This window comes from Molothrus aeneus, chromosome 7 (genome assembly GCF_037042795.1).
Source record: "Molothrus aeneus isolate 106 chromosome 7, BPBGC_Maene_1.0, whole genome shotgun sequence".
In the NCBI taxonomy this organism is placed as follows: domain Eukaryota; kingdom Metazoa; phylum Chordata; class Aves; order Passeriformes; family Icteridae; genus Molothrus; species Molothrus aeneus.
Window position 1 is genome coordinate 24725059 of NC_089652.1, and position 23231 is coordinate 24748289.

A 23231-nucleotide genomic window follows, 5' to 3' on the forward strand; every position below is an offset into this window, starting at 1 on the left:
CAACCAAATAAAAAGCAGCTCCAGGAGCAAAGTGGACCCTTCTGAAACTGAAAGTCATGTCTTTCTTCACCAGAGTTTTGACGATGAAATGCAAGCAGACACTTGAACGTGAGAGGACTTACTTTTACCAGGCACTTTTTGCCAGCAGCAGCAGGTTTCCCGGGCAGCCGCGGCCGTGCAGCAGCAGCCAGCCGCTGGAGGTGCGGAGCGGCCGGCGGGCAGCGGCGGCGAACAAAGGCGAGGGGCGCGGAGCGGAGCTGCTGGAGCCCCCCCGGCGCCGCCTGGGCAGGGTGAAGAGCCTGCACGAAATGCCCGGACCCAACACCCTCTACAACCTCTACGAGTTCTTCTGGAAGGACGGCTTCGGCCGCATTCATGAAATCCAGGTACAGCTCCCTCGGGTACTTAACGCCTTAATCACGCCAGGGTTACTTAAACCTTTCCTTTCCTCCCCTGGTAAAGCGCCGGTGAATCGCCGGGCGAGCAGCACCGCAGCCGGGCATCGCCGCCGCCCTGCCTTCCCGCAGGGGAGAGCTGGGTTTAGGGGATCCCCCGCTCCAGTTCCCGCAGCCCCGGAGGCTCCGGCAATTTTGTTTCGCGGGGGATCCCACGATCCCGGTGCCCCGGCGCCCGCGAGCGCTCCCCGCGCATCTTTGTGCGCGTTTTCAACCGCTGGGGAGGTGCCTCGAGCTCAAAGAAGGAAAAAAAAAAAAAAACAAAAAAACAACAAAACCAAAAACCAACAAAACCCACTTCTTCTTTTTTTTTTTTTTTTTTAACTGGGCTGTTTCACAAGCTTGCAGAGGGCTTATTTTCGGCGGGCAGGGCTGGGAAACGTGGGCTTCCCCGGACTCTTGGACTGCAGCACCCACCCGTGCGGTGAGGCTCCGCCGGCACCCGGGGCCGCCCCAACCCCGCCGCGGCCGCTGCCCTTCCCTCAGCCCGGCCCCGCCGTGCTCGAGACCATTTTGTCTCTCCTGCCCCGGCCTCCCCTTACATAAATACACTCTGCCTATCGCAGTGCCTGAGGGAGGGGTAGATGCGCCTAGCCCCGCTGCCGTCAGTGCTGGCCGGCCCTGTGGCGGGAGGCGGGCGGTTCGAACTCGCCGGGGGGGCGAGGGACAGGCCCGGAGTGGTCGCGAATGGTGGCGGCTGGCGCCGCCGGCCCTGCCGCCCCCTGCCCGGCCGCCACATTGGCGCGGGGGAGGGGAGCGGTGGCGGGAAGCGCGGCCGGATGGCGGCGTGAGGGGAGGGGAGGGAAGGAGGGAGGGAAGGACGGAGGGCGGGCCGAGAGCGGCTCCTGTCACCTGGCGTGTGGCGGTGCTGCAGCGGGGGGAGGCGGCCAAGCGAACCAGAGGCCAGGTGGGGCTTGAGCAGCGTCCTCCGGTCTGGGCACCTCCGCTGCTGTGGAGCCGTGGCGGGTTCTCTCCTCCGGGCGCACCTGGTGAGGGTGGGCGAGGCGCGTTATCCCTGAGGGAGCTAGGGAACGAGGATCTCTGTGCAGCGCCAGTGTGGGATGCTGGCATGGGCAGCACTCTTACCGTAAGGCTGTCGCTATCCAGAGATGAATTCTTTTGGTTGCTTGGCCAAACATGTGGGTTTCATTCCTGAAAAGTCACAGTGCATCTCCTGGGGCCCTTTCCCCGTGTAGTCCAAGCGATTCTAAAGGAAGCGTTTTGTGTATAAGGGAGTAAAGCTGCGTGTTTCACTCTTCTGCAGCTGTGGATCCATGAGCTTTCCACCGGCAGTACATATCTTGTTGGGAATACTTCAAACTGGGCATTTATTATTTTGCTTTTCTTAGTGACCTTTCCCAAATCGCTAAGACATTCACAGTCAGAAATTCACAAACCCCAAGAGGTTTGCTGTCTGAAAATTACTGAAATTTCAAGAAAAAAGAAGAGAGAGAAAGGAAAATAAAAATAGAAAAGGGACAGTAAAGAAAACCGAACTTTAAATGGTATGAGAATCAAAACTTGAAAGTTAAGATTTACAAAGGGCCTAAAAACACCAGGAAGAGGCAGGAGACAGAAAAATAAAGCATCACATAAGTTGCTTAGTTTTGTCCAGCTTTCTTATATTGACAATTTAGATTTTTAAGAAGAAATGATAGGATGTATGCTGTCTTCCATGGCACCCAAACTAGATTGCTAATGATGAATTGCTCAGCTTGATTGCTTGCTAACTAAGACATGCACGTGGAAGTTGAAGACAGCTAAAGCTCTTTGTTTCATTCTGTTTCTTTTTTTCCTCTAACTCTGTGGTGGTGTACAGAATTTGAGAGGTACTCATCATAGTTTCATAACACTAAAAACCTACCATTGGTTTCAAGTTCTTTCACTGTCAAAACAGTGAAAATCATTCAAAATATTAAAAAGAATATAAGACATCCTAAATAGTTTATCCTTTTCACTACCACTAGCTGATATGGGTATTTTTTTCTTTAGTGAATTCTATTCCTAGAAAGAAAAGCGTGAGGAAGGATAAGGAGAAGTTGCAATATATTAGTTTTTTATTCTGCCTAGAGTCTCAAGAATCACAGGATGCCCTGTTTGCCTACACGTAGAATGCAAGTAGGCATTAAATTTAACAGTCTGTTAAATTTAACAATACAGTGAACATCAGGAATGAATTAATCCCAAACCCTTTGGTAACCAGCACAGCTACTTAAGCGATGTCCTTTGGTGCACACAAATATTTGTGTGCTATATGCAGAAGGGGTGGGGAAGCCGAGAGCCTTTTCACAAAGGAGGTTCTGTTCTCAGTAACATGATTCCAGCTAGATCTGGCCAAAGTAGTAATGCCTACAGCAATTATGACAAAGGGAAAGTATTTTTAATTTGATGGGGTTGGATCTCTTTTGTCTCATCAGTGCTATGCAAGGATAAAGAAAAGAAAGGTGAGGAGGGAGGGATTTGGATGCTGGCAGTTTGAATTTATGGTGTGTGAAAGAATGACTGGTGTGAGAGTGGTATGTGAGGCACCAGAGAGGAACATTTTCAAGGTTTGGAACAAAGGAAAAAAAAAACCCATGTTGTAATAGAAAATATTGAAATGGAAATCCTGGGCATTTTTTAATACATGAAGTTGATAGAATGGTGTTCAGTCTATTGAAAGAAAGCATGTCCAAATACTTTGTTCTTTCCAAATACTTTGTTCCTGTCCATTTCTGGTTTAAAACTAGTATTTAATTTATTTGATTGCATGGCTTGTCACTTGATTTATTTTCTGTTGAAGTTTGTTGTCCCATGTAAACCTCACCATCACTGAAAAAATAAACTGCTCCCTAAGTACCAAAATTTTTTGAACCTGTTTTTCTGTGACTGGTGGCCTGTATTCCTCTCACTCCACTGATTTTTCCTCGCCACACTCCTTTCACAACTCATGCTTTTCTTTCAAGACACATACTCTCAAAGTTATTTTCTCCAAGTTCAGTATCCCTAAAGTATTTCTAAGGCAAGAGATGCTTTTGATTTTGGGAGAGGTTGTTCATACTTGGTCTGTCTGTGGTGTTGGTTAGGAGCAGACCACACAGAAATGACAACTGAGTTCCTGCTGTAGCATTTCCCTCATCAGGATGACCAATACATGTGTCTCATATGAATCTAGATGCTGATTTTTGAAAATGGTAAGAATATTTAGACCTTTGACTGAAGTTGTCCATTGTGTTCCAAAAGTAGTTAAGAGGTGACTGGCAGAGACCACAATTGCACAATTCATGTTTTATTTGGAAACTAGACAAAAAGAATTACATTTTTTTAAGTGTACTTGGTATCATATTCTGAAGAGTGATTCATGTGTCTTTAACTTATTGTTGGCAATTAAACAGTTCATCTCTGTAACTAAGATTAAATAAAATATATTTCACATAAATTAATCTTGGGTCAATACTAGATTTTCACAAGTGCAGTTGGTGTCAACCATCTTCGGTTTATAATCAGCATAACTGCGTGCAGATGTCTTTGGATTAGAATATAGATAATGTGTCAAACTTAAACTTTGGTCAGTTTAACTTGTCTTAATACTTTAACCAGAAATAAAGGCTTTAAAATTGATTTTCACAGTCTTAAGAATATCTTTTCAATAACTGCTTTGCAGTTTTGGGGGAGTTTTTCTCCCCTCTGAAATGAGAATGTACCTTGACTCCAAGTGAATTTGTAAGAGTTGAGAATTTCACTTCATGACCATGTCAGAATGAAATTTATTTGAAATAATCAGTAAGATTTCATGGGAGAGGGATAGTGCAATCTTACTGGAAAACTGTTTGGGTTGGTTTCGTATGTTTGTTTTTATATATATATACACAGCTTAATGTTTCCAATCCTCTTTATTAATTTCCAATCCTCTTATTTGCCTCAAGCCTGAATCACATGATTTGTGGATCAACCACTTAATAAACCCCATTTGAAGAATAAGATCCCACCTTTTCCTTTCTTTTGCAGAATTAGCATATGTCTCTCTCAAATTTACTGCTGACCAATCTGTTCCAAAATGCAGTTTTTCACTAGGCTGTTGTGCTGTCATTATTCTTGGTTAGGTGTGAGAAACTTATGCATAGCTTCTTTATAAGCAATTAAGTGGAAGAGTAAGTAGTTATTCACAAAAGATATCTTTGTATTGTAGTGGTAATTTAACCCTATATGCTTTCATGTTTTTCATTTTTGCAGACATGCTTTCTGACCTGTTTGATCTGAAGGGATGTGTTTTGAAGTGCTTTCATCTTCTCAGTGTTTGGTTTCACTCATACTCTGTGCCTTAGAGCTTTCGGTCTTTCCAGGCAGGGTCCTGAACTGTGTGACCTCTCTGTTTTCCTTGTGAATATTTCACAGTAATGCTTACATGCTTCTCCTGACATTTCAAACTGTTCCTTGACGAGAAGGCTGGGGATCAAATTCTAGATGTGAGAGAGTTTGTGTATAACAAATTGTTAGTTTCCTTTTGTCATAGTTTTCCTTAGTAATACTTGACTTCTGTTTCTCTTTGTTGGTGATGCTGTAGCAAAAACACACTCAGGAATATGGAAAGATCTTCAAGTCTCACTTTGGTCCCCAGTTTGTTGTATCCATTGCAGATCGAGACATGGTTGCTCAAGTGCTCCGAGCAGAAGGCAGAGCACCACAAAGAGCCAACATGGAGTCCTGGCAGGAGTACAGAGATTTACGGGGGAGAGCCACGGGGCTCATTTCTGCGTAAGTGCTGTCAGCCCTTCACTTTCCCTGTTTTCTTGTGCAAGTTTAGTGATTTTCTGAAGGACTGTACAGGTCATCTGGGAAATCAGGCTGTTCTCTGTGGGGAAATTTGTGTGTCTAGTGGGGAGAAGTATTTGTGGTGAATGCTGTGAATTTGTCCTGCTGTGAAGTTTCAAAGGCATGGCAATGATGTGTAGTTGAGTGTGCAGTGAGCTACTTTGCACAAAGACATTCTTTGGGAGTGTGTATCAACTGGAGTTTGAGCTGAGTCACTTACCTGCAAGCAGTTTTACAGAATAGAGCTTACTAGCTTTGACACTGCACTGCATGAATGTGGGTTCATTGCATCAGTTCTAGACTGTTCTATCTAGCAGGCAGTGTGCTGTGTGGAATTGTTGGCTCAGATTGGTTTTAGCTTTATTGTTCTTTGAAGTGCCCCCTCAGTAGACAAATGTAAAGAATGGTCAATTCACACTGTAGTGCATCCCCAGACAGATATTTTTGAATCTGGCTGGATCCAGAAGAGCTATCTGTCTGTGCAGCTTGCATAACCTGGCAGTGCATGTGGGTGTGGTTAATTGCCACTGGGAACTACTCAGAGTCCCCACTGACATAGGATGTTTATTTAGAGGGAAATTAATTTCCTGAGTCATGGACAGTCTGTTTTTCATGGTAGCAAAAGTGTTATGTATTGCACTGCAGACTCAAATCTTAAGCTGCAGTTGAGACTCAAACTAACAGTTCCTTGATACTTAGTGAAAAGAGATCTTAAATCAGGAGACTCAGGAGATATCTGTTAAAGAGATCAAATTCTTCTGCTGGATGATAAGTTTCTGTGCCTTGCAATGGCATTGCTCCTGGTAAAAAAAGTAATGGGAAATATAACAATTTTAAATAAACACATAAAAGATAATTGCCCATATTCATAAGGAATTGAAAAGTATGCTTGGAGCCACTGTTCCCAAATACTCTGCTCATACAGAGCATGTAGATACTACAATTCAGATTTTTAGTCTTCAGCATCAAGGTTTCCATACATAGCTCAGCTAAAGCAGAATGTGTAGCTGTAAGTTGTTTCTCTACTGGTAGCTCTGCTCTCTTATTACTTTGTGGGTTTAGAACTGGGACAGCTGAAAGTGATGTATCAGTAACGGAATTTATGGTACCAGCTCAAGTTGTTGATTTGTCAGATGTGAATGTGAGACCTTTATTTGGTAATTAAGTACTGGTTCTCTGTAAAAGCAGTTTTGCAGACCACCCATTCGGGGTAATTTTAATAGAATATCTTACAAATTTCTTGCATTAGCTACTACTAACAGACTAACATAGGGACACATCAAATTCGGATCACTGAGTGGGCAAGTTCTGTCACTCAACACAGAGATTGACTTACACCTTAAGATACAGGTTGCATCACTGAAATTTAATGAGGACATGCAATAATACAGAATATAATTGTAGAAGCAGAATAAAATTGTGGGAGCACAATACAAAATATACATTATCATAATTTTCATTTTACTGTTTGCTCTCATTTGACATGAAAAATTACAAACAGTTTGGTTGCAGAGCTCTTACCCAGCTGATGATTGTTAAGGAAAATCATGTATTGACATTATTAATAATTTCTTCTAGGGAGGGGGAGCAGTGGCTAAAAATGAGAAGTGTACTGAGGCAAAAAATTCTGAAACCCAAAGATGTGGCTGTTTACTCTGAAGGAGTCAATGAAGTTATCACAGACTTAATTAAAAGAATCCACACCCTCAGAAGCCAAGAGGAGGATGGGGAAACAGTGACCGATGTTAACAACCTTTTCTTCAAGTATTCAATGGAAGGTAAGCCCAGGGTGGATCTGTAAAGAAAATGGATGTAAAGCAGTGTGGTTGTGGTTAGGAATTTCTGTCAAATGACTGTGCTGATTAATCTGAAAAAGGAAGTTTGATATTCTGCATTTGTGTGTCTTCCTAGTTAGTGCATTGGGTATCAGTAGGATTCCTTTGTAGAGTCCTTGTATTAAGGAGCAATTCCCATGGAAGTGCTGGTGTATAGGTAAAATGTTCAATCAAGGTCTTGAACAGTCTCAGTACTCTGTATTTCTGTATTAGTTTCTCAAGAATAAGGGTGCTGACTTTCTAACAGGTGACTTCTAAGGCATGTTAATTTCACAATATACCAGCCAAATTCCAATGAGGAATCCCCATGTGATGTATCTAAATTCAGTTCACAGCTTAATGTGGGAAAAAATACTGCTTTTCCCTGCCTACAGATGCCAACTATGGGATTGTTATGCTTACCTTAAGATCATCTGCCACTGGCTACCATTAATGAGGGAATGCTGAATGAAACCCTGGCCTGAGCCTGTACGGCATTTCCTGTGTTCTTATAGAAATCTCATGGTGACACATATTTTATATATTTCTTTAACTGACTGCATACAACCCCATCTTGTTATATGTAATGTCTTTTAAAAACATTGGTACTCTTTGCTGACAGGCAACTGAGTAATTTGGGTTTTGAAGAATATCCAGATTGCTCACTTTGTGTCAAATTACTGGCTGCCTGCTTGGTCTGTTTCACATTAATAGTGTCTAAAAATGGCATTTAACTACCAGTTTATGGAATTTCAAACTGTGAGCTTACAGATTCACTGTAACTGATGGGTTGGTTTAAATTCTTCACATTCTTTTAGTTTTTCACATGTAACTTGTGCCTGGCACACATTTATTTTCTATATGACTTGCTGTTTATTTAACTTACCCTGTAACTGTTCAGAGAACCAATACATAAGATTTCTTTGAAGGGACCATGTAAGCAGTGAGAGGATGTATAAGAACTAGCAGTTTCTGGAAGAGGCAAAAAAGAAAGAAAAGATGCAGAAAGATATCTTCCCAGGGAGGAAAATTAGGAAAGGTAGAGTGAGTTAAAAATAACCAAATTTCAAAATTAATTTTGTCAGTAAAGATAATGTCTAGTGGAGGTGCCTGCAGAACTGCAGAAAAAGATCCGTGAAAATTACAGCAAGTCAGAACAAGAGACAGTCAATATTGTCACTTGCAACAGTGTCACACTGCTGTTTTTTAGGGTCGGGTGGAGAATGGTGTGTGCAGTAAAAGCACTATCTGGAGTGCAAGATTTTTATCCATTTACACAAATTCAGCGTTCATTTGCTACCAGCTGATGACAGACACAGCCAGTAGTAGAAACTCCTCTGTTCTCAGCAGTTATCAGAAATGTCTTTGGACTCGTGTGTCCCTGAGTGTTCAGAGGCCAGCAGGGCAGGCTTGGGATTCACAGTGCAGTGCAAAACACAGCAAACAGGCTGGAGGCTGCTCTGCTTCTGATGGAATTCCTGGCTGCCTTCTCATGCTGAGCATTATTGACATAGGAACTACTCTCTTGCTGCAGTGTTTAGCTGGGCTCTTTTACTGTGCTCTGGATTTCTGTTTTATCTGTTCCCCAACTGAAGTAGTAATAAATTTCTTGTAAAGTAGTTCCATTTAATGCTAATTAATTCCTTAAATTATTAATATATAATCATGTATGTGTATAGACAATTCTTTCATTTTTTTATGTGCAGGTGTGGCGACTATTCTGTATGAATGCCGGTTGGGCTGCCTGGAAAACAACATCCCACAGCAGACTGTTGAATATATTGAGGCTCTGGAATTGATGTTTAGCATGTTTAAGACCACTATGTATGCAGGTGCTATTCCTAAATGGCTTCGTCCACTTATTCCAAAACCCTGGAGAGAGTTCTGCAGATCCTGGGATGGACTCTTCAAATTTAGTAAGATTTAGTAGTAGAAAAGTTCAGCTGTATTTCTGCAGGTTCTGTATGTGTTTGAACGGGACAAGCTGCATTTCTCTTCTAAAATTATAAGAAGACATTGTGGCAGAAGTAAGTTTCATATTAAATGCAGACTGGCCAGGGGAACTGTTTTAAAAAATATTCTACTGAAAACAAAATTTATCAGTACATTTCAAAACTCCCCTATTTTATACTGCTCTTTCTTTATTTATCTTCATCTGTTTCAGCACCCGCTTGTCATTCCAGGTCCAAGAGCTTTGCCAAGGTTTTATCTTAAGCCCCTTCAGTTTTAATGAGGGTAGTTTTGTTGACTTCAGCAAAATTTTAATTAGGCACCCTAACATAATCACCACTAAAACTGACTAGAAAGTTAATAAACTAGACACTAGCAATTCATTAAACACTTTGTAAAGTTTATTTATATATATACAAGTGTATAAGTTGACATTGAAGTACACTGATGTACTACAATATGGGCTTTTTGGTAAATAAAACATTCCAGGCTACTTTATGAATCAGTTTTCACATGAGTAGGAAGAAGGAGTTGTCTTTGCAATTTTATTTTTTTTAATGTTCTTGAGTGTTAAAAAAACTTTTTTTCTGTCAAGTATTAGAAAGCTGCATGCATTTTCATTTTTTGTAAGCTCATTCTGTGAGCTCATTCTGTGAACCATTAACTTTCAGAGGAGGTTTTCTCTTCTTAAATGCCTTGCTTGACCAAAGATGCTATTTGCAATCACTAGAATGTACATGGAGCTATGGGTGAAATTGCTCAGTGTGTCATTCATTGAAGTTTTTGTATTTTTGTTATCACTTGATGGTCCTCATCTTCCTCTTCAAAATAATTAAGTTCTGTGGCTTTGACCTTCTGGATGCTGCTAGTATCTTGCAGCAGCTTCTGTGCTGAGCTGCAGCATGCTCTGCAGAGTCCACCACTTCTTGCAGAGTCACCAGGAGACAAGCCAGGTGGGCATAAAACTTGGCCTTGAGTTTCCCTCAAGGAAGGGCACTGAAGTCTCTTGTGTCCTTTCTTTGTGTTCAGCATTCTCATGCTGTGAACTACCAGGGTTACTGTCAGCTCAATCTTTCCTTGCCATGAGTACCTAAAGACCTCCACCATCACTCTAGGATTTTTCCTTAAGAAAAAAGAAATTTTTTTTCCCCTAGATGTGCAGTGTAGTGTGAGAAAAATGATTGCTGAATGGAAGCAGCACAAAAATAAAAATGGAGGCTTAACAATTTTTTTGAATCCCAAAGGTCAAATCCATGTTGACAACAAATTGAAGGCTATTCAGTCTCAGCTGGACCAAGGAGAAGTAGTGAATGGTGGGCTACTTACACACCTCCTAGTGAGTAAGGAACTTACTTTGGAAGAGATCTATGCCAACATGACTGAAATGCTTCTGGCAGGAGTGGACACAGTAAGCTTGTTACCATTTTTCTTGTGCATAGTTGTTTTTGTACACCAGGATCACTGGCGGCTCTCTTCAGGGGGGTTAAATTACTGGTAAGGATGTAATTTTAACAGATTTAAGCCATGAGGCCTTTAAAGTGATACAAAATACTTCCTGTAGTGTGTAATCTCTCCACTGGAATGAAATCAGCGTTCTGATCTAGCTGTGGTTTACAGGAACCCATCACTTGGGAGTCTGTTCCTCAGTTTATTAAACAGATAAAATAGCAATTGTCTTTACATTCAGCTTGTATTTCATACATTTTCTTTTACTAGTTTGCTTATCAGGTTGGTGTTTGTGCTACTTTAGGTGGAGCACGATAGAAAGGTTATCTGAAAGTTAGGGTGAAAAACATTGATCAATAAATTCATATGTAGAGTTTGGTAAAGGATTTCCATGTATGGCTAATTAAATCAACTGGGACACACACTATTGATCAGATACCTGGTTTCTGCTGGAATCCATTACTGGGGGAATGTTAGGCCAGCAATGATGTGGATAAGGCACAAGTTCACTCTGCCCCTGCTTGTGCTGGCAACATAGAGTCAGGCTGAGGCAGAGACCTGTGATAGAGGCTCAGGGTTAGTGGGGCTGGTGTATCCAATATGTGAACACCTAGGAACGTGTTTCAAGTGTCTCTCATTCTTTATTCTTCTAATTTGCCATACATTTGAAGAAAAATTAATGTCGTGTGTACTTCCCCCCTCATTCCTAGCATATGAAATCAGTGTAGCTCAGTACTGACTGCAGCATGACCATTGGAAGAATAAGGAAAGAGAAAGATGAGTTATTGTATGTAAAATGTATACAGAGCTATTTAGAATATTGGTGAACACTTCTACTATAAATGATTGTTACTGAACAAATTTTTTAAGGAAATTGTATTAATTTGATAGAGAAGTGTTATGTAGGACTTAAATAGTCTTATAGTAAAAAGGTTTAAAATAAGTAAAATGTAAAATGGTCTTAAAGAAAAGAAAAACTCTCTGGATAATTGAATTCAGATTGTTTTGGCTTAAGAAACTTTGTAAGGTTTCTAAAGAAAACCAAAAAACCCCAGCATCAATCACTTTTGAATTCCAAAATAAGGAGAATATGTAAAACTTCTTCATGTGCTGAATATTACTCCATTGGTTAAATGTCCCAAGGGTTTAATAATTTGCAGAGGTTTTTGATGTTGGTTCTTAAGTAAAACAGTTATTAATCCCATTAATTTTCTAATCTTTCACACCATTAATTTTCCATTTTTAGTGTGTGACATTTTTCATTAAACTAAAAGGACAATGTTCATGCCAAAAAGAATTACCCTTTCCATTTGACTCAGCTTTCTCAGCTGGCAACAGTCTTTTTCTGAGAGGACTATACTTCTGATTTCCTAATTTTCAAGTACAAAACAAAAAAATGGAAGGAACCTTTTTTTTTTCTTCTGCTGTCAATTCAGATCTCATTTTATCATAGAAGCTGAAAGAGATTTTGAGGATAATAAAAGCTTTCAGCAGAATTGTGAGGCAGTTGTTGGCTACAAAGCATTTTGTCTGTTCCTGGAGCAGTCCTAATTTTTAAGAAGTTATGAAGGAACTGGGAACCTGGGAAGGAACACTGTTTAATCAGAGAATTTCTGTACAATTTTCAGCTGCTCTCAGTGGAATACAACTGGGTTGCATTGTAGAAGGCACAGCCATTCCATATTGCAAGAAAATCAAGAAAAGCTTATGAGAGTTGTTCTTCAAGCATTATACCCCTGTTTGAAGACAAGACATAAAAGGTCACCATCATGATGAATTTGCATTCTAAATTGATCTTAAACTTAAGACCAAAATAAGACATTTCCACAAACTGATTTTTTATCCAGCTGTGGTGAAAAAAGATTAGATGATGGGCTTCTTTAAATCCTCTTGTGCTCAAAGTTGAACTGTGTCCTGCCTCGTGTTCTGTTTCTTCTTCACACAAAATATTTTTAAATGATAGTGGTGGAGCATTGCTTACCAAAAGGATAAAGTATAATCTTAGGCAGTGGTGATATCAATTCTGTTGTGTGGATGCTATGGGGGGACCCCCATATGCTTAAAAGGGGTTGGAAATGTTCTGAGAAGAATTTTCTTATCTTGTTTCCTGTGAGGTGTTTTTGTTGGAAGGAAAGGTGAAATGCATATTGAAAACTAAGAGCTAACTTAATCCATTGCTGTTTGGAGTGTTTGTGTTTCAATATTGCTCACATAGTTGGGTTTGCATTTGGTTTGTCTGTTGCTTTTTATATTTCACTGGGAAAATATCAGCAGGGATTGTTTTGATATGTGGTGGACTTTTAGATGGAAAAGGGATGAAGGAGGGGATGGCAACGTCTGGCAACCTCCCATTGAATCCAGATGTGACTCATTGCCAGCCTGTTTCATAACTTTAAACATTTAAAACACATAGTTGAAAGCTGATTGTTTTTCTTGGCTTGAAATTAGTATTAATGTAATCTTGTTGGGCTTGATGATTGTGGTTTTTCCTTAGACTTCTTTCACTTTGTCCTGGGCCATATACTTGTTGGCAAAGCACCCAGAGGTGCAGCAACGTGTTTATGAGGAAATAATCAATAAACTGAGAAAAGATCAAGTTCCAGTGGCTCATGATGTCCCGAAATTGCCTTTGATTAGAGCTGTCCTGAAAGAAACCTTGAGGTAAGTAGCAGACAACTAAAAGATTTAATTCCATGTTATTCTAATGAATTTTGAGTCCATTTTAGCATTTGTAGTTTATTGTTTCTAGTGCAATTTGCTGCTTCTACTTTTATTTATTTCAGCAGTATTGTGTCCAAGGATGCTCAAGCAATGAATAAGATAGATTATATAATGTTGAGTGTTTCTCAGTATGGTAGAAGTGGTATCACAAACATAGGACATGCCTGTTAAGGTAGGGAATAGAAAGCTTTATTTTTCCCTTTAGTCTGTATGATAAAATGTAACAAACTCCTCCCCCACACTGGTACTTCGCAGTCCCACTTCAACAATTTTAAGCTTTTTGATTTAAATGAAAGTCATGTGACATACTTTTTTTAAAAATATGTTTATACTAAATGTTCATCATGAGGGGAGGGGAGTAAGAGGATTTTAGAGAAGGCATCAATAAGGCTTTTTCAGCTTTAGCAGTAGTGCTAAAATGTCTCCAGCTTGACCACCTACCTTCATGCTTGTACATGTATAAAGCAAATAAATGCATAGACCAAATAGCTCAATCTTCAGTTACTAATAAATAACTTTTCTTAGATGATGGTCATATTCTCACAGATGATTCAAGGTCTTTGAAGCTTCAAGGTGTTCTGTACTCTATAAACATTTTTGGTGTGAATGATTATGGCATTCATCCTGCATATTTGTGAATGCAAATTGGAATCTTAACATTTTAAAATTTGTGTTAGTTATTACTTTTGAACTTCAGATAAATATTTCTCACTAGGTTATATCCAGTATTGCCAGGAAATGGAAGAGTGACCCAAAAAGACTTGATCATTGGAGGATACTTGATACCTAAAGGGGTAGGTTCTGTTGAAGTCCTCTGCAGAGAGCAGTTTAATTTTTGCAAATGAAATATGATCTGCTCCAACATATATACACTTCATTGATTTTAAAAGTTCTCACCATGATAGAACATTAAGAGGAAAGTATTTCAGTAATACCCATTTATATGCCACAAATAGATTTTATGATTGACTTGTTGCTGTTGTTTTGATATTTTTTATTTGGGTCCTCACCTGCAAATGAAATTTATCATCATGACTTCTTTTTAATATCCTTGATAGTGGAGTCTATTTATAACATATCTGTGTAATGATACAATTCAATTTAAAAAGCATAGATTTCATTATTCTTGCAGTTTTCCAATTCTTTGTCTGTTAATTCCCTTTGTGGAAAGTTTCTCCCTTTTTCTCAAAGCAACTTCATGAAACAATTCCCAATACTTGTAACTTGTTCCCATCTCCTTCCCCACTGCATGTTCTCTAATATATCCAGCAACATTGAAAACAATTTGAAGATTATTTCCTTTGACCAACTGAGTGAGGGATTTGATTTTTGAGGTATTCTTTTGTCTTCAGAATTACTGAGTTGCTTAATTTTTATCACCTCTTATTGCAGAAATTACAGTAATTGTAAATGCTTTTAAATTTTGTTATGTGTGTTGGAGCTAGCTAAATATAAATATCATTTGTTTCCTCAGACCCAGCTGGCACTTTGTCATTATGCCACTTCATACAGTGAAGAAAATTTCTCAGTGGCAAATGAGTTCCGACCTGAGCGCTGGCTGAGGAAAGATAACTTGGACAGAGTAGACAACTTTGGCTCCATCCCCTTTGGTTATGGCATTAGAAGTTGTATAGGAAAAAGAATTGCAGAGCTGGAAATCCACCTTGCACTGATTCAGGTTAGAGCTATGTGACAGCACTACAAGAAGAAAGTGAATTGGTATTGTTTTTTTTAATGTATGCCATTTCTGGGTATCCTACAGTGCTCAAAATCTTTGTTTTGGAGTGTTGTCTAACGTACTCAAGCTGCAAAGACTTAAAAATTGAAAATAATCATGCTTGAAATACAGCATAGTACCTAAACTACATTGCAGATGGTATAGTACACATGATGTAAAACTAAAGGTAAGTTTGTTAAGGAAATATATAGATTTGGTACAGAAGGCTTTTGTAAGCAAATCAGAAATCTTTCTTAATGTATTTCACAATGGTTACCTGCTCAATTTCTGTGTTTATTTTAGAAGAATTCAGAACTTACAAAGATGGAAAATAGATTTTATATCCTTGTACTGATCACAGTGTGATGACAAACAGTAGAATTTTTCTATGTTCTGGGCTTTTCTGTCTCTTCTGGTTCTTTCTTTTAACTCATTCTCATTTTAGATATACATAATTTATAGTTATATAAATAGTACATATTTAGATATATTGTTTTTGATTGGTTCATATCATAAAGAAAGCGTTCCCAACAGCTGCTACATTTTTTGTCATTTACAAGACAGCCTACAGCTCAAATAATGAGTACAGACTGTGCAATCAAATAGTAAAGATTTGACAATTATTTATAGTTACTTAACTATAAAAATATTTAGATCCATTTCATGTATTCAAAGGAAAGCTTGATTGAATTTGTCTTTGAATTTCCTTCAATAAACTTCGAGAGCAATCTCTGAACAATTAGTGCCTGTCTTTTGGAGCTGAGAGTGAGAGAGCTCCCAGGGGGCTTGGTAAAACAAACACATTTCCATCTTTTTTAAAAGGATGCTCAAGGAAGCAATGGAGAACCTGCTTTGTTTTCTGGAAAGAAACTAGAGCAAATCAGCACACAACCTATTTACAAACACAGAAATGATACTTCAGTGAGTTAAAATTAGAAACACATGGAGCTCATCAACGAGAAATTGTTTCAGACCAATCTAATTTCTTTCTTTGACTTGATCACTTACCTCATGTGGGGGTATAAAGTAAGTCATATACTCTGACTTCAGGGAGTATTTTCACACGTCCAGTGTGTTTTTGCTCTCAATTAAATTAATAAAATTTGTTCCAGATGGAAGTGCCCACAAAATGCATGCACAGCTGGTTGGAAAAAGGAAATAGCTGGAGGCATTAGCTATAGAATAATTGCTGTTGAACTGGGAAAGCATTTAATTAAAATTCAGTAAAAGTCTGTCCTGCATTTGATTTAAGCTGTTATTTTCATTAACAGTGTAAGTGATGGATTAGAGGATAATTTTACAGTTTGCATGGGATACCAAGCTGCTGTGAATTAATTTAAAATCAGGGGATGTGAATATAGAACTTTGAAGAAAAATAAGAAAAGTTCTAGAAGCAACACAAAATTATTCATTAATGACAGTTGCAAGTTAGTGCCCTTGAGAAGAAATAAATGCATAAATACAGATTTATGAACAACTGTCTGAGTAATATTAGTACCATAGGAACAGACTGGAGTGATACAGTAAAAAATCATTCAATTCTGACGAGGCAATGTGATTCTAGATAATATTAACAGCATTAGCAAGCATTTTGTATGTCAGAAAGAGGAGCTAAATTACTCAGTCTTGCCAAACACTGATGAGTCCTCACTTAGCAACAATAAACAGCCATCCCCATGCAATGCGTTTTAAGGACAATATAGCCAAATTCAAGGAAATTTGGAAGACAAAGATAATAACAAGAGGGATTTTAAAAAGAAAAATTGAATAAAAGCTTCATCAAACATCTGACACTGAAAAATGTAGTTATGTTTCGGAAAATAATGCATTGGTTATCAGTCATACTAGAGAAAGAATAAGAGAAAATTACTTAATTTACAGAAAAAAGTGTTTGGGATTTATTATTCGGAAAAGTTGAGGATGTTGCAATGTTGAGGATGTCTTGAAAGTGTAAAAGTAGAGAGCTGAAGTATTCTTCATTTAGAAAAATGATTCTGATGGGATTGGGATTCCAACAGCTTTCTTAATAATTTCACATATTGATTTATATTAAAGGAAGTGAAATCAAAAAGACATAGAGGGGAACCTCACAAAGTTTGGGAGACCTTAGTTTCTTTGATAGTTCAGACTATTTAATCTGGTAGTTCAGACTATTTAATCTGGTTCTGTGGGATTTCTTCCGAAAGGACTTGCTTAGTCCTCCCTCCATCAGAGGAGGAAGATTTTGGATTATGATCTTTACCTTGTAACACCTTCTTTTTCTTTTCCTGCATGGGAATCATAGCACTTAAACTCTGCCAAACTGGCAACACAAATTTTGCTTGTGACAGTGTTATGTTCTCTTGTTTAAAGGCTACTCCTCATTGGTAATTTTGCAGTTTTTCTAATACTTGTCCTGTTTATGTTCACAGCTACTTCAGAATTTTGAAATCAAAATTTCTCCCAAAACGGAACCAGTTCATGCCAAAACTCATGGACTTCTGACTCCTGGAAACTCCATCAATGTCAGATTTTCTGACAGGAAGTGAAACTCAAACGTTTTGGAAGTGCTTGTACTATTTTCATGGAAACAGGTTTGCATTTTGTGGAAGTTTAAAACATGCTTGTTCTCTGGTTTGTAGCTATTTGACAATATCATGAAGTTTTATGTTCTGCCTTAGTTCTAGCAGTACATAAGAGCAATTACCTCTCCTGTAACAGTTAATTACACATATGAAAATACATACCAAAAAGATTCCTTCTTGCACTGGGAATCTCCTTTTATCTGGAGAATTCCTTGTAATAACAGCACATGCATTGAAAAAAGCCAACCAGAAGTAAATTCAGACATGTCAGTATCATTCAGTGGTTTTGTCATGCTGCTACTCAGTGAGTGCATTTGAGAGCAAGGGGATTATTATGTAATATGTGGAAATTAGCTGCATGTATAACTTTATATTTTCCTGTTTCTTGTCCTCCAGTGTTTTTTAAAAGTTTCCACGTAACAATGAAATTTTGAGATCATTTTTTAATATGTAAAAACATTTACTCTACATGTATTAAAAAAAAATTCCAGTAATATGAAAAGTAAGGATAGAAAAAATACAATATACGTCAAGTTGTTTAGACTTGAAATACAGAACATATACAAATTTATCTAAACATAATCCCCATAAAATGTTTTTATATAGTTTAAAAAAAATAAAAGTCTTAAAAATGAAAGTTTAAATGTCACATTGGAGAGTTTGAAGCCAGGCATTGTTCTCATCACCAAAGCACAAGCCACTTTCATTGTTCTAGCTAATATGCCAAACCTAAATGTAAATATTAAAAGAAAGTAGTTGTTACATTCTTATCATTTAATTAAAATGCTACTTTTGACTTTATTCTGTTCTCCAACAGTAAGAACTGGAAACAGTAAATTTTACTGTTCTTCAGCAGTAAGAACTGGAATTTTCCCATTTTAACTTGCGGAACCCATAGGCAAATACAGAATTCTGTTGGATGGAAATGTGACTACTGAAGTATTCAGAGAAGTTTGTTTACTATCTGGTGCCTAACAGAAAGAGTGGACACCTGGAAGTTTGGGTTTGGTCTTTTGGGGGTTGTTTTGTTTGGTTCGGTTTTTTTATTATGATTATTTTTCCTATGACAGCCAACAGAAAACTCTCCCTTTCATGATACTTTGGATAACTTTAGTATCACTGCACAAACCTTACATTCCCATTTTTGAGAGAAACCTTGTACCCTGTGTCCACATTATGCCTTGGACAATGTTCAAACCTGCATATCCTACTATGGTACATATGTAATTATATATAGTTAACTGTTTACATGTCAGGCTCTGACTGTTTTTTGGGAGGTAGTTTACATGCAATCATAAATATTTCAGCTAAATAAACTTAGCAAAAGTTTTGCAACTTGTTTTTTAAAATGACAAAATTTTTCTTTGGTTGTCTAGCCTTTGGAATCAAAGACAGGTTAGAAATTTAAAAACACTGTAGTTTTAATGGTGGACATGAAATTTCACATTGCCACCTAGCTACTACAGTTGCACTGTTAAAATATTTTGATTTCTTTTTGTGATGCCTTTTCAAGGTTTAGACAAAAGAGAACCAAAATCTCCTTTGTATGGATCTCCTATACAAAATAATAACACTAAACAAAACTGGTCTGATCTCCTAGAGGATTAAATGCCTACATAAGGAATTTAAAATATTATTATTGTGTTGAGCATATATGTGTACTGTAAGAAAACCAGGTATTCTGTAGGGAGTATTTTCCTTGAACAAGCCTGCCTTCTGATTTTTCCAAGCCTCCCAATTATTCCATCTTTCCTTTTTTTTTCCCTTTTCCATTGTTATTTTCAATTGTCTCCATCTTAAATCAAATGAAGAAATTTGTATTTGCCAGAGCCAGCTGACATCCCGAAGGAAATGTTTTGCAAAATCTGTTTAAAAGTCTATGGACTGAGTATTTGACTCCATAACTCTGCCTGGTTTTGTTGACTTGGAGACAAGGAGCTCCTGCCTTGAATCCAAATTTGGATGCCATATGGTGCCTTCCTTTTGCTTTGTCATAGCATCATTAGAAACACCAGCCACTGCTATGTTGCAGTACATTTGCTGCTTGGTATGAGTCCCTAAGTAAAATGTCAGTGCAGAAGATGGAAGAGACATTCTGAAATGCTTTTTGTAGCATTTGAACTTTTTAATGAAAACAGCCAGTATTTTGTTCTAATGGAGCACCTATCCATGTAAGTTGTCTTTTATACATAATAAAATATTTATACAGAATTTACAAGGCTTTGTTCTTATTTTAATTACTATTTATATTGGCATTTTTCTTTAGCAGCCTCAAGTCTTTAACTTGTTGCATTGAACTGAAAGATTCACTACTCCATGGAAAAGTAATAGTTCAGCTAGAAAAGAGGGGGATTCTTACAAGAATTTAAGGTGTGTAATGAGTTGGCAAAAGGGGAGATAACATGTTAAGAGTACTGTCATTGTGGAGGAAAGGTACTGGCAAAGTTATCCAAGAAATACCCAAGGACTGACTCTAATGTTAATGTTTTGATTAATTGCTTAATACACAGAAGAGTACTAAAGATATAAAGAAAAAAAGGCATAAAGTGTGAAAATCAAACCAAAACAACAACAAAACCAATCCAGAATGTAATAGAAATGGTCTCTAATTTAATAGCAAAATATATGTGTGTAGGAAATTAAAATAATTTATTTGAGGAGCTCTCCACTTGAAAATGTAATATGTGGAGGAAGGCTTAGATAATCACAGGTGACTAGAAAGTGCAAGTATGTGAGAATAATGAGAAATACAGCCTACAATGTATGGGATGCAATCTGACCTATTCTTCCCCAACTTCTGTCAGAGATACTTCTAAGTGCTATAATACAATGTGCTTCACTGTTCAAGAAGGGTAGAGTTTGATTTGGACAGATGAGGATACACTAAGATTATCAGATTAATAGTTTCTGTGAGTGGAGAAAGGGTTATACTGTAATGGTTTTTGCTCTGCCTCCCTGTGGTTTGCTGGCAGATCAAGCCCTGGCACATCTGGAAGCTATGTAACCATGGGGTTTGGAGAACTTGTTTTGTTGGACACAAAACTGCTGAGTTGATTTTGCTCTTTCCAGTTGGATTAGATAACAGGTAGTGGAAACATGGATATCTGCAAGAGATTAAATTTATCCTCAAAAAGTTTATGTAATTAGTCTAGAAAAGTGAATATTGTAAGAGGACATAAATCTTCAAATACCTTCAGGTTAAGCTCTTTACTTCTTAAGGCAAAGGATAATGCCTGTTCAAAACAAGTATCACCAGTAACAATGAAAAAATTAACTAGTGTGGAAGGTTTCAAACTATCAGGAGAACTAGAGTTTAGAATGAAGTCATTCTGAGACATGGGGAAGACTTAAAAGAAATTATCCCCAACCATGAAATGATAAAGAATTCCATAAAGGATTTAACTCCATTCAGTCAGTTTGTTCTCTGTTTTTCCATACTCTCTTGTAGGCAAGGAAGGAATATACAAGGTCAGTGGTGAAATAGTCCCAGCACCAGCAACATTGTATGCCAGTGGTGAATGAAACTTAGGAGCTTCTGAAATACCCCAGCTTTGACATGGCTGTGAAGATGCAGAGTAGGATGCCTGGCAGCTGTGACAGAAGCAGGCACTGGGGGTGAGTTTGGAGCTAGGGACAGAAGAGCTGGGCTGGTGCTGGGGACTGGGAAGGGAGGAGTGGGAAAGCCACAGGAGTGGAGGCTTTGTGGCTGTACCAAATACCACAGGGGGTGCCAGCTCAGGAATGGTGAGGTGAGATGTGAACTGCAAGGAGGATGGGGCAGGCTGAGAGAAAAGGGATGAGGCAGGAATAGTTTGGAGTGTCTGTTGTGTACTATTTGCACTGCATTGAAAAAACAAGGCCACTGCTGGTTTTGATCACTGAGGTTTTTCCTTCCTATGCTATGTTGTCACATAATGTTTCTAACTTTAAAACATACTATCATATAATTTCATAGAATTATTACAGATTTAAATCTTTGGTAATGCCAAACATTACCAGTGCATGCCCAGAGGAAGACTCAGAAGGGCTGTAACAAACCACTGATTCTCACTGCTCAGAACAATGGTAGTTTGCACTGGCAGGCTCCCACGGATGCAGATGAATCCGAGGATTTTTCACCTCCTGAAGTGTCAGAGAAGTGTCAATAGAGGATTTACAGGGCTAAGTGAAAAGCAGATGGTAGGATGATCTAAACTGCTACCAAGTGATACTCCCAGCACAGTACAGCTACTGAGCACAGATGTAAATCCATGTGCCAATACCATCTCTGGGGAGGAAAACTGGGCCCTGACACATTGGACCCTTCTGATTTTTGAGAGGTGAGCACCTCTGTCATGGACTATATTTATTGAAGCAAGATACACTACAATTCCCTGGAATGTGCTCTGGAAAATATTTGGGAAGCGGTCCAAAGTTGCCAGGTATTTCTTATTCCTGTGTAGGTTTGGTTTTCATCTAAACCTTACACATGCAGTAGTAAATAATAACGCTGGATAGAAAGGTATGAGGAGTAATTATTGTGGTACCTGATATTTAAAAAGAAAAAAAAATATATATGTACAATAAAAAGAAAAATATTTTATCTGCTGTGATTAATGCACCTGTTCACTTCCCTTTTTCCTTTCCAAAGCGTACTTACAACAGAAAACAAGTATATGTATTTATATATATATGTATGCTAAGAGCTTGCAAATATTTATTCATGTTCTTGATGAAAAAAACAAAAGATCAAAACATGTAAAATGTCATGTGAGTATTTAAAAAATAATTTCAGCTGAGTTTCCCCTGTGTTTCCAAAAGGATTTTCAGGAAACTACTGAAAATACTACACTGTGGTTTTGGTACCACTAGGTGGTGCTGCCTTTATAGTATTCCTTAGTGAAAGTCTGGGATTATGTGTCTGGGGAAAAAAAAAAATAAATATATATATATATGTATATATATATATATAGCTAAGAGCAATGTACTTATGGCTTCTTAAAGATAGAGGAGTTTGGTTACACTTGTTTCATAAAGTCTCTTTGCCCCTGTACATGCAAACAGTCTCAATTTCTGTTCATCTTTTGCATATCCTTGCTCAAAATGGGAATTTGCATGTGGAAAAAAGTAGAGCATGTCCAAAGTTTCATATGGGAAACGTTTTGTTAGAGAAAATCCAGCCTTTGCAGTCCTGTATGGCTCCTGCGGAGATTTGTCTTTAACAGTTTGTTAATCATTGAGCTTTGACACTCTACCTGTTATCATGCAAAATTCAAAATAAAGGCAGTTCCTACTCTGAAGAGATCATAGTCTAGGTGACATAAGAGTAAAGGAGACAGGAAGTAATTGAGGGGGATATTTGTGTGTTTCAGACTCTACTGCACTAAACATTGCAGCAAACAGGAGATCATCTGACAGCATTTAGAGGGTGTTGTAGCAATCTTGGCAATGTTTAAAACTCAGTGTTTGCTCTCAAATGTTTATCTAGTTGGGAAACAATTTCATTGAAGTGTAAACTCACTGAAGTGTAAACTCACTGCAGCAGCCCACTTGACTCAGACAAAAGGAAGGCTGGAGTCAGGGATTTTGGAAAGAAGTGTCAAAGGGATGAACGACTGCAAGAGAATGTTTGCCACCACAGCTAAGAATGGGATAAGAAATATTTGGACAAGCCTTTCTCACTTTCAGCAGCTCAAAGAGTTCATGAAGCTCTTTGTCTCCTTTATGCAGACAGGGGTGAACACTTAAATTTGCGTGAAGATTCCCAAATAATGCAGAGACAGTCTCATCCCAG

The 23231-nt window shown here is 38.4% G+C and overlaps 1 protein-coding gene across 2 annotated transcripts; it reads left to right on the forward strand.

The window, feature by feature from the left end:
* The first annotated feature begins 56 nt into the window (after positions 1-56).
* CYP27C1 (cytochrome P450 family 27 subfamily C member 1) lies at positions 57-19669 on the forward strand. 2 transcript variants are annotated; one of them, XM_066553299.1, is made up of 10 exons: positions 57-386; positions 4999-5189; positions 6825-7024; positions 8767-8976; positions 10255-10418; positions 12951-13117; positions 13893-13971; positions 14652-14855; positions 17306-17467; positions 18276-19669. In XM_066553299.1, the coding sequence occupies exons 1-9, from the start codon at positions 57-59 to the stop codon at positions 17420-17422; spliced, it is 1662 nt and encodes a 553-aa protein (XP_066409396.1). In that variant the 3' UTR covers positions 17423-17467; positions 18276-19669. The 2 variants fall into 2 exon arrangements, with proteins under 2 accessions (XP_066409396.1, XP_066409395.1); XM_066553298.1 differs by having other exon boundaries at positions 17306-19669.
* Positions 19670-23231: the final 3562 nt, after the last annotated feature.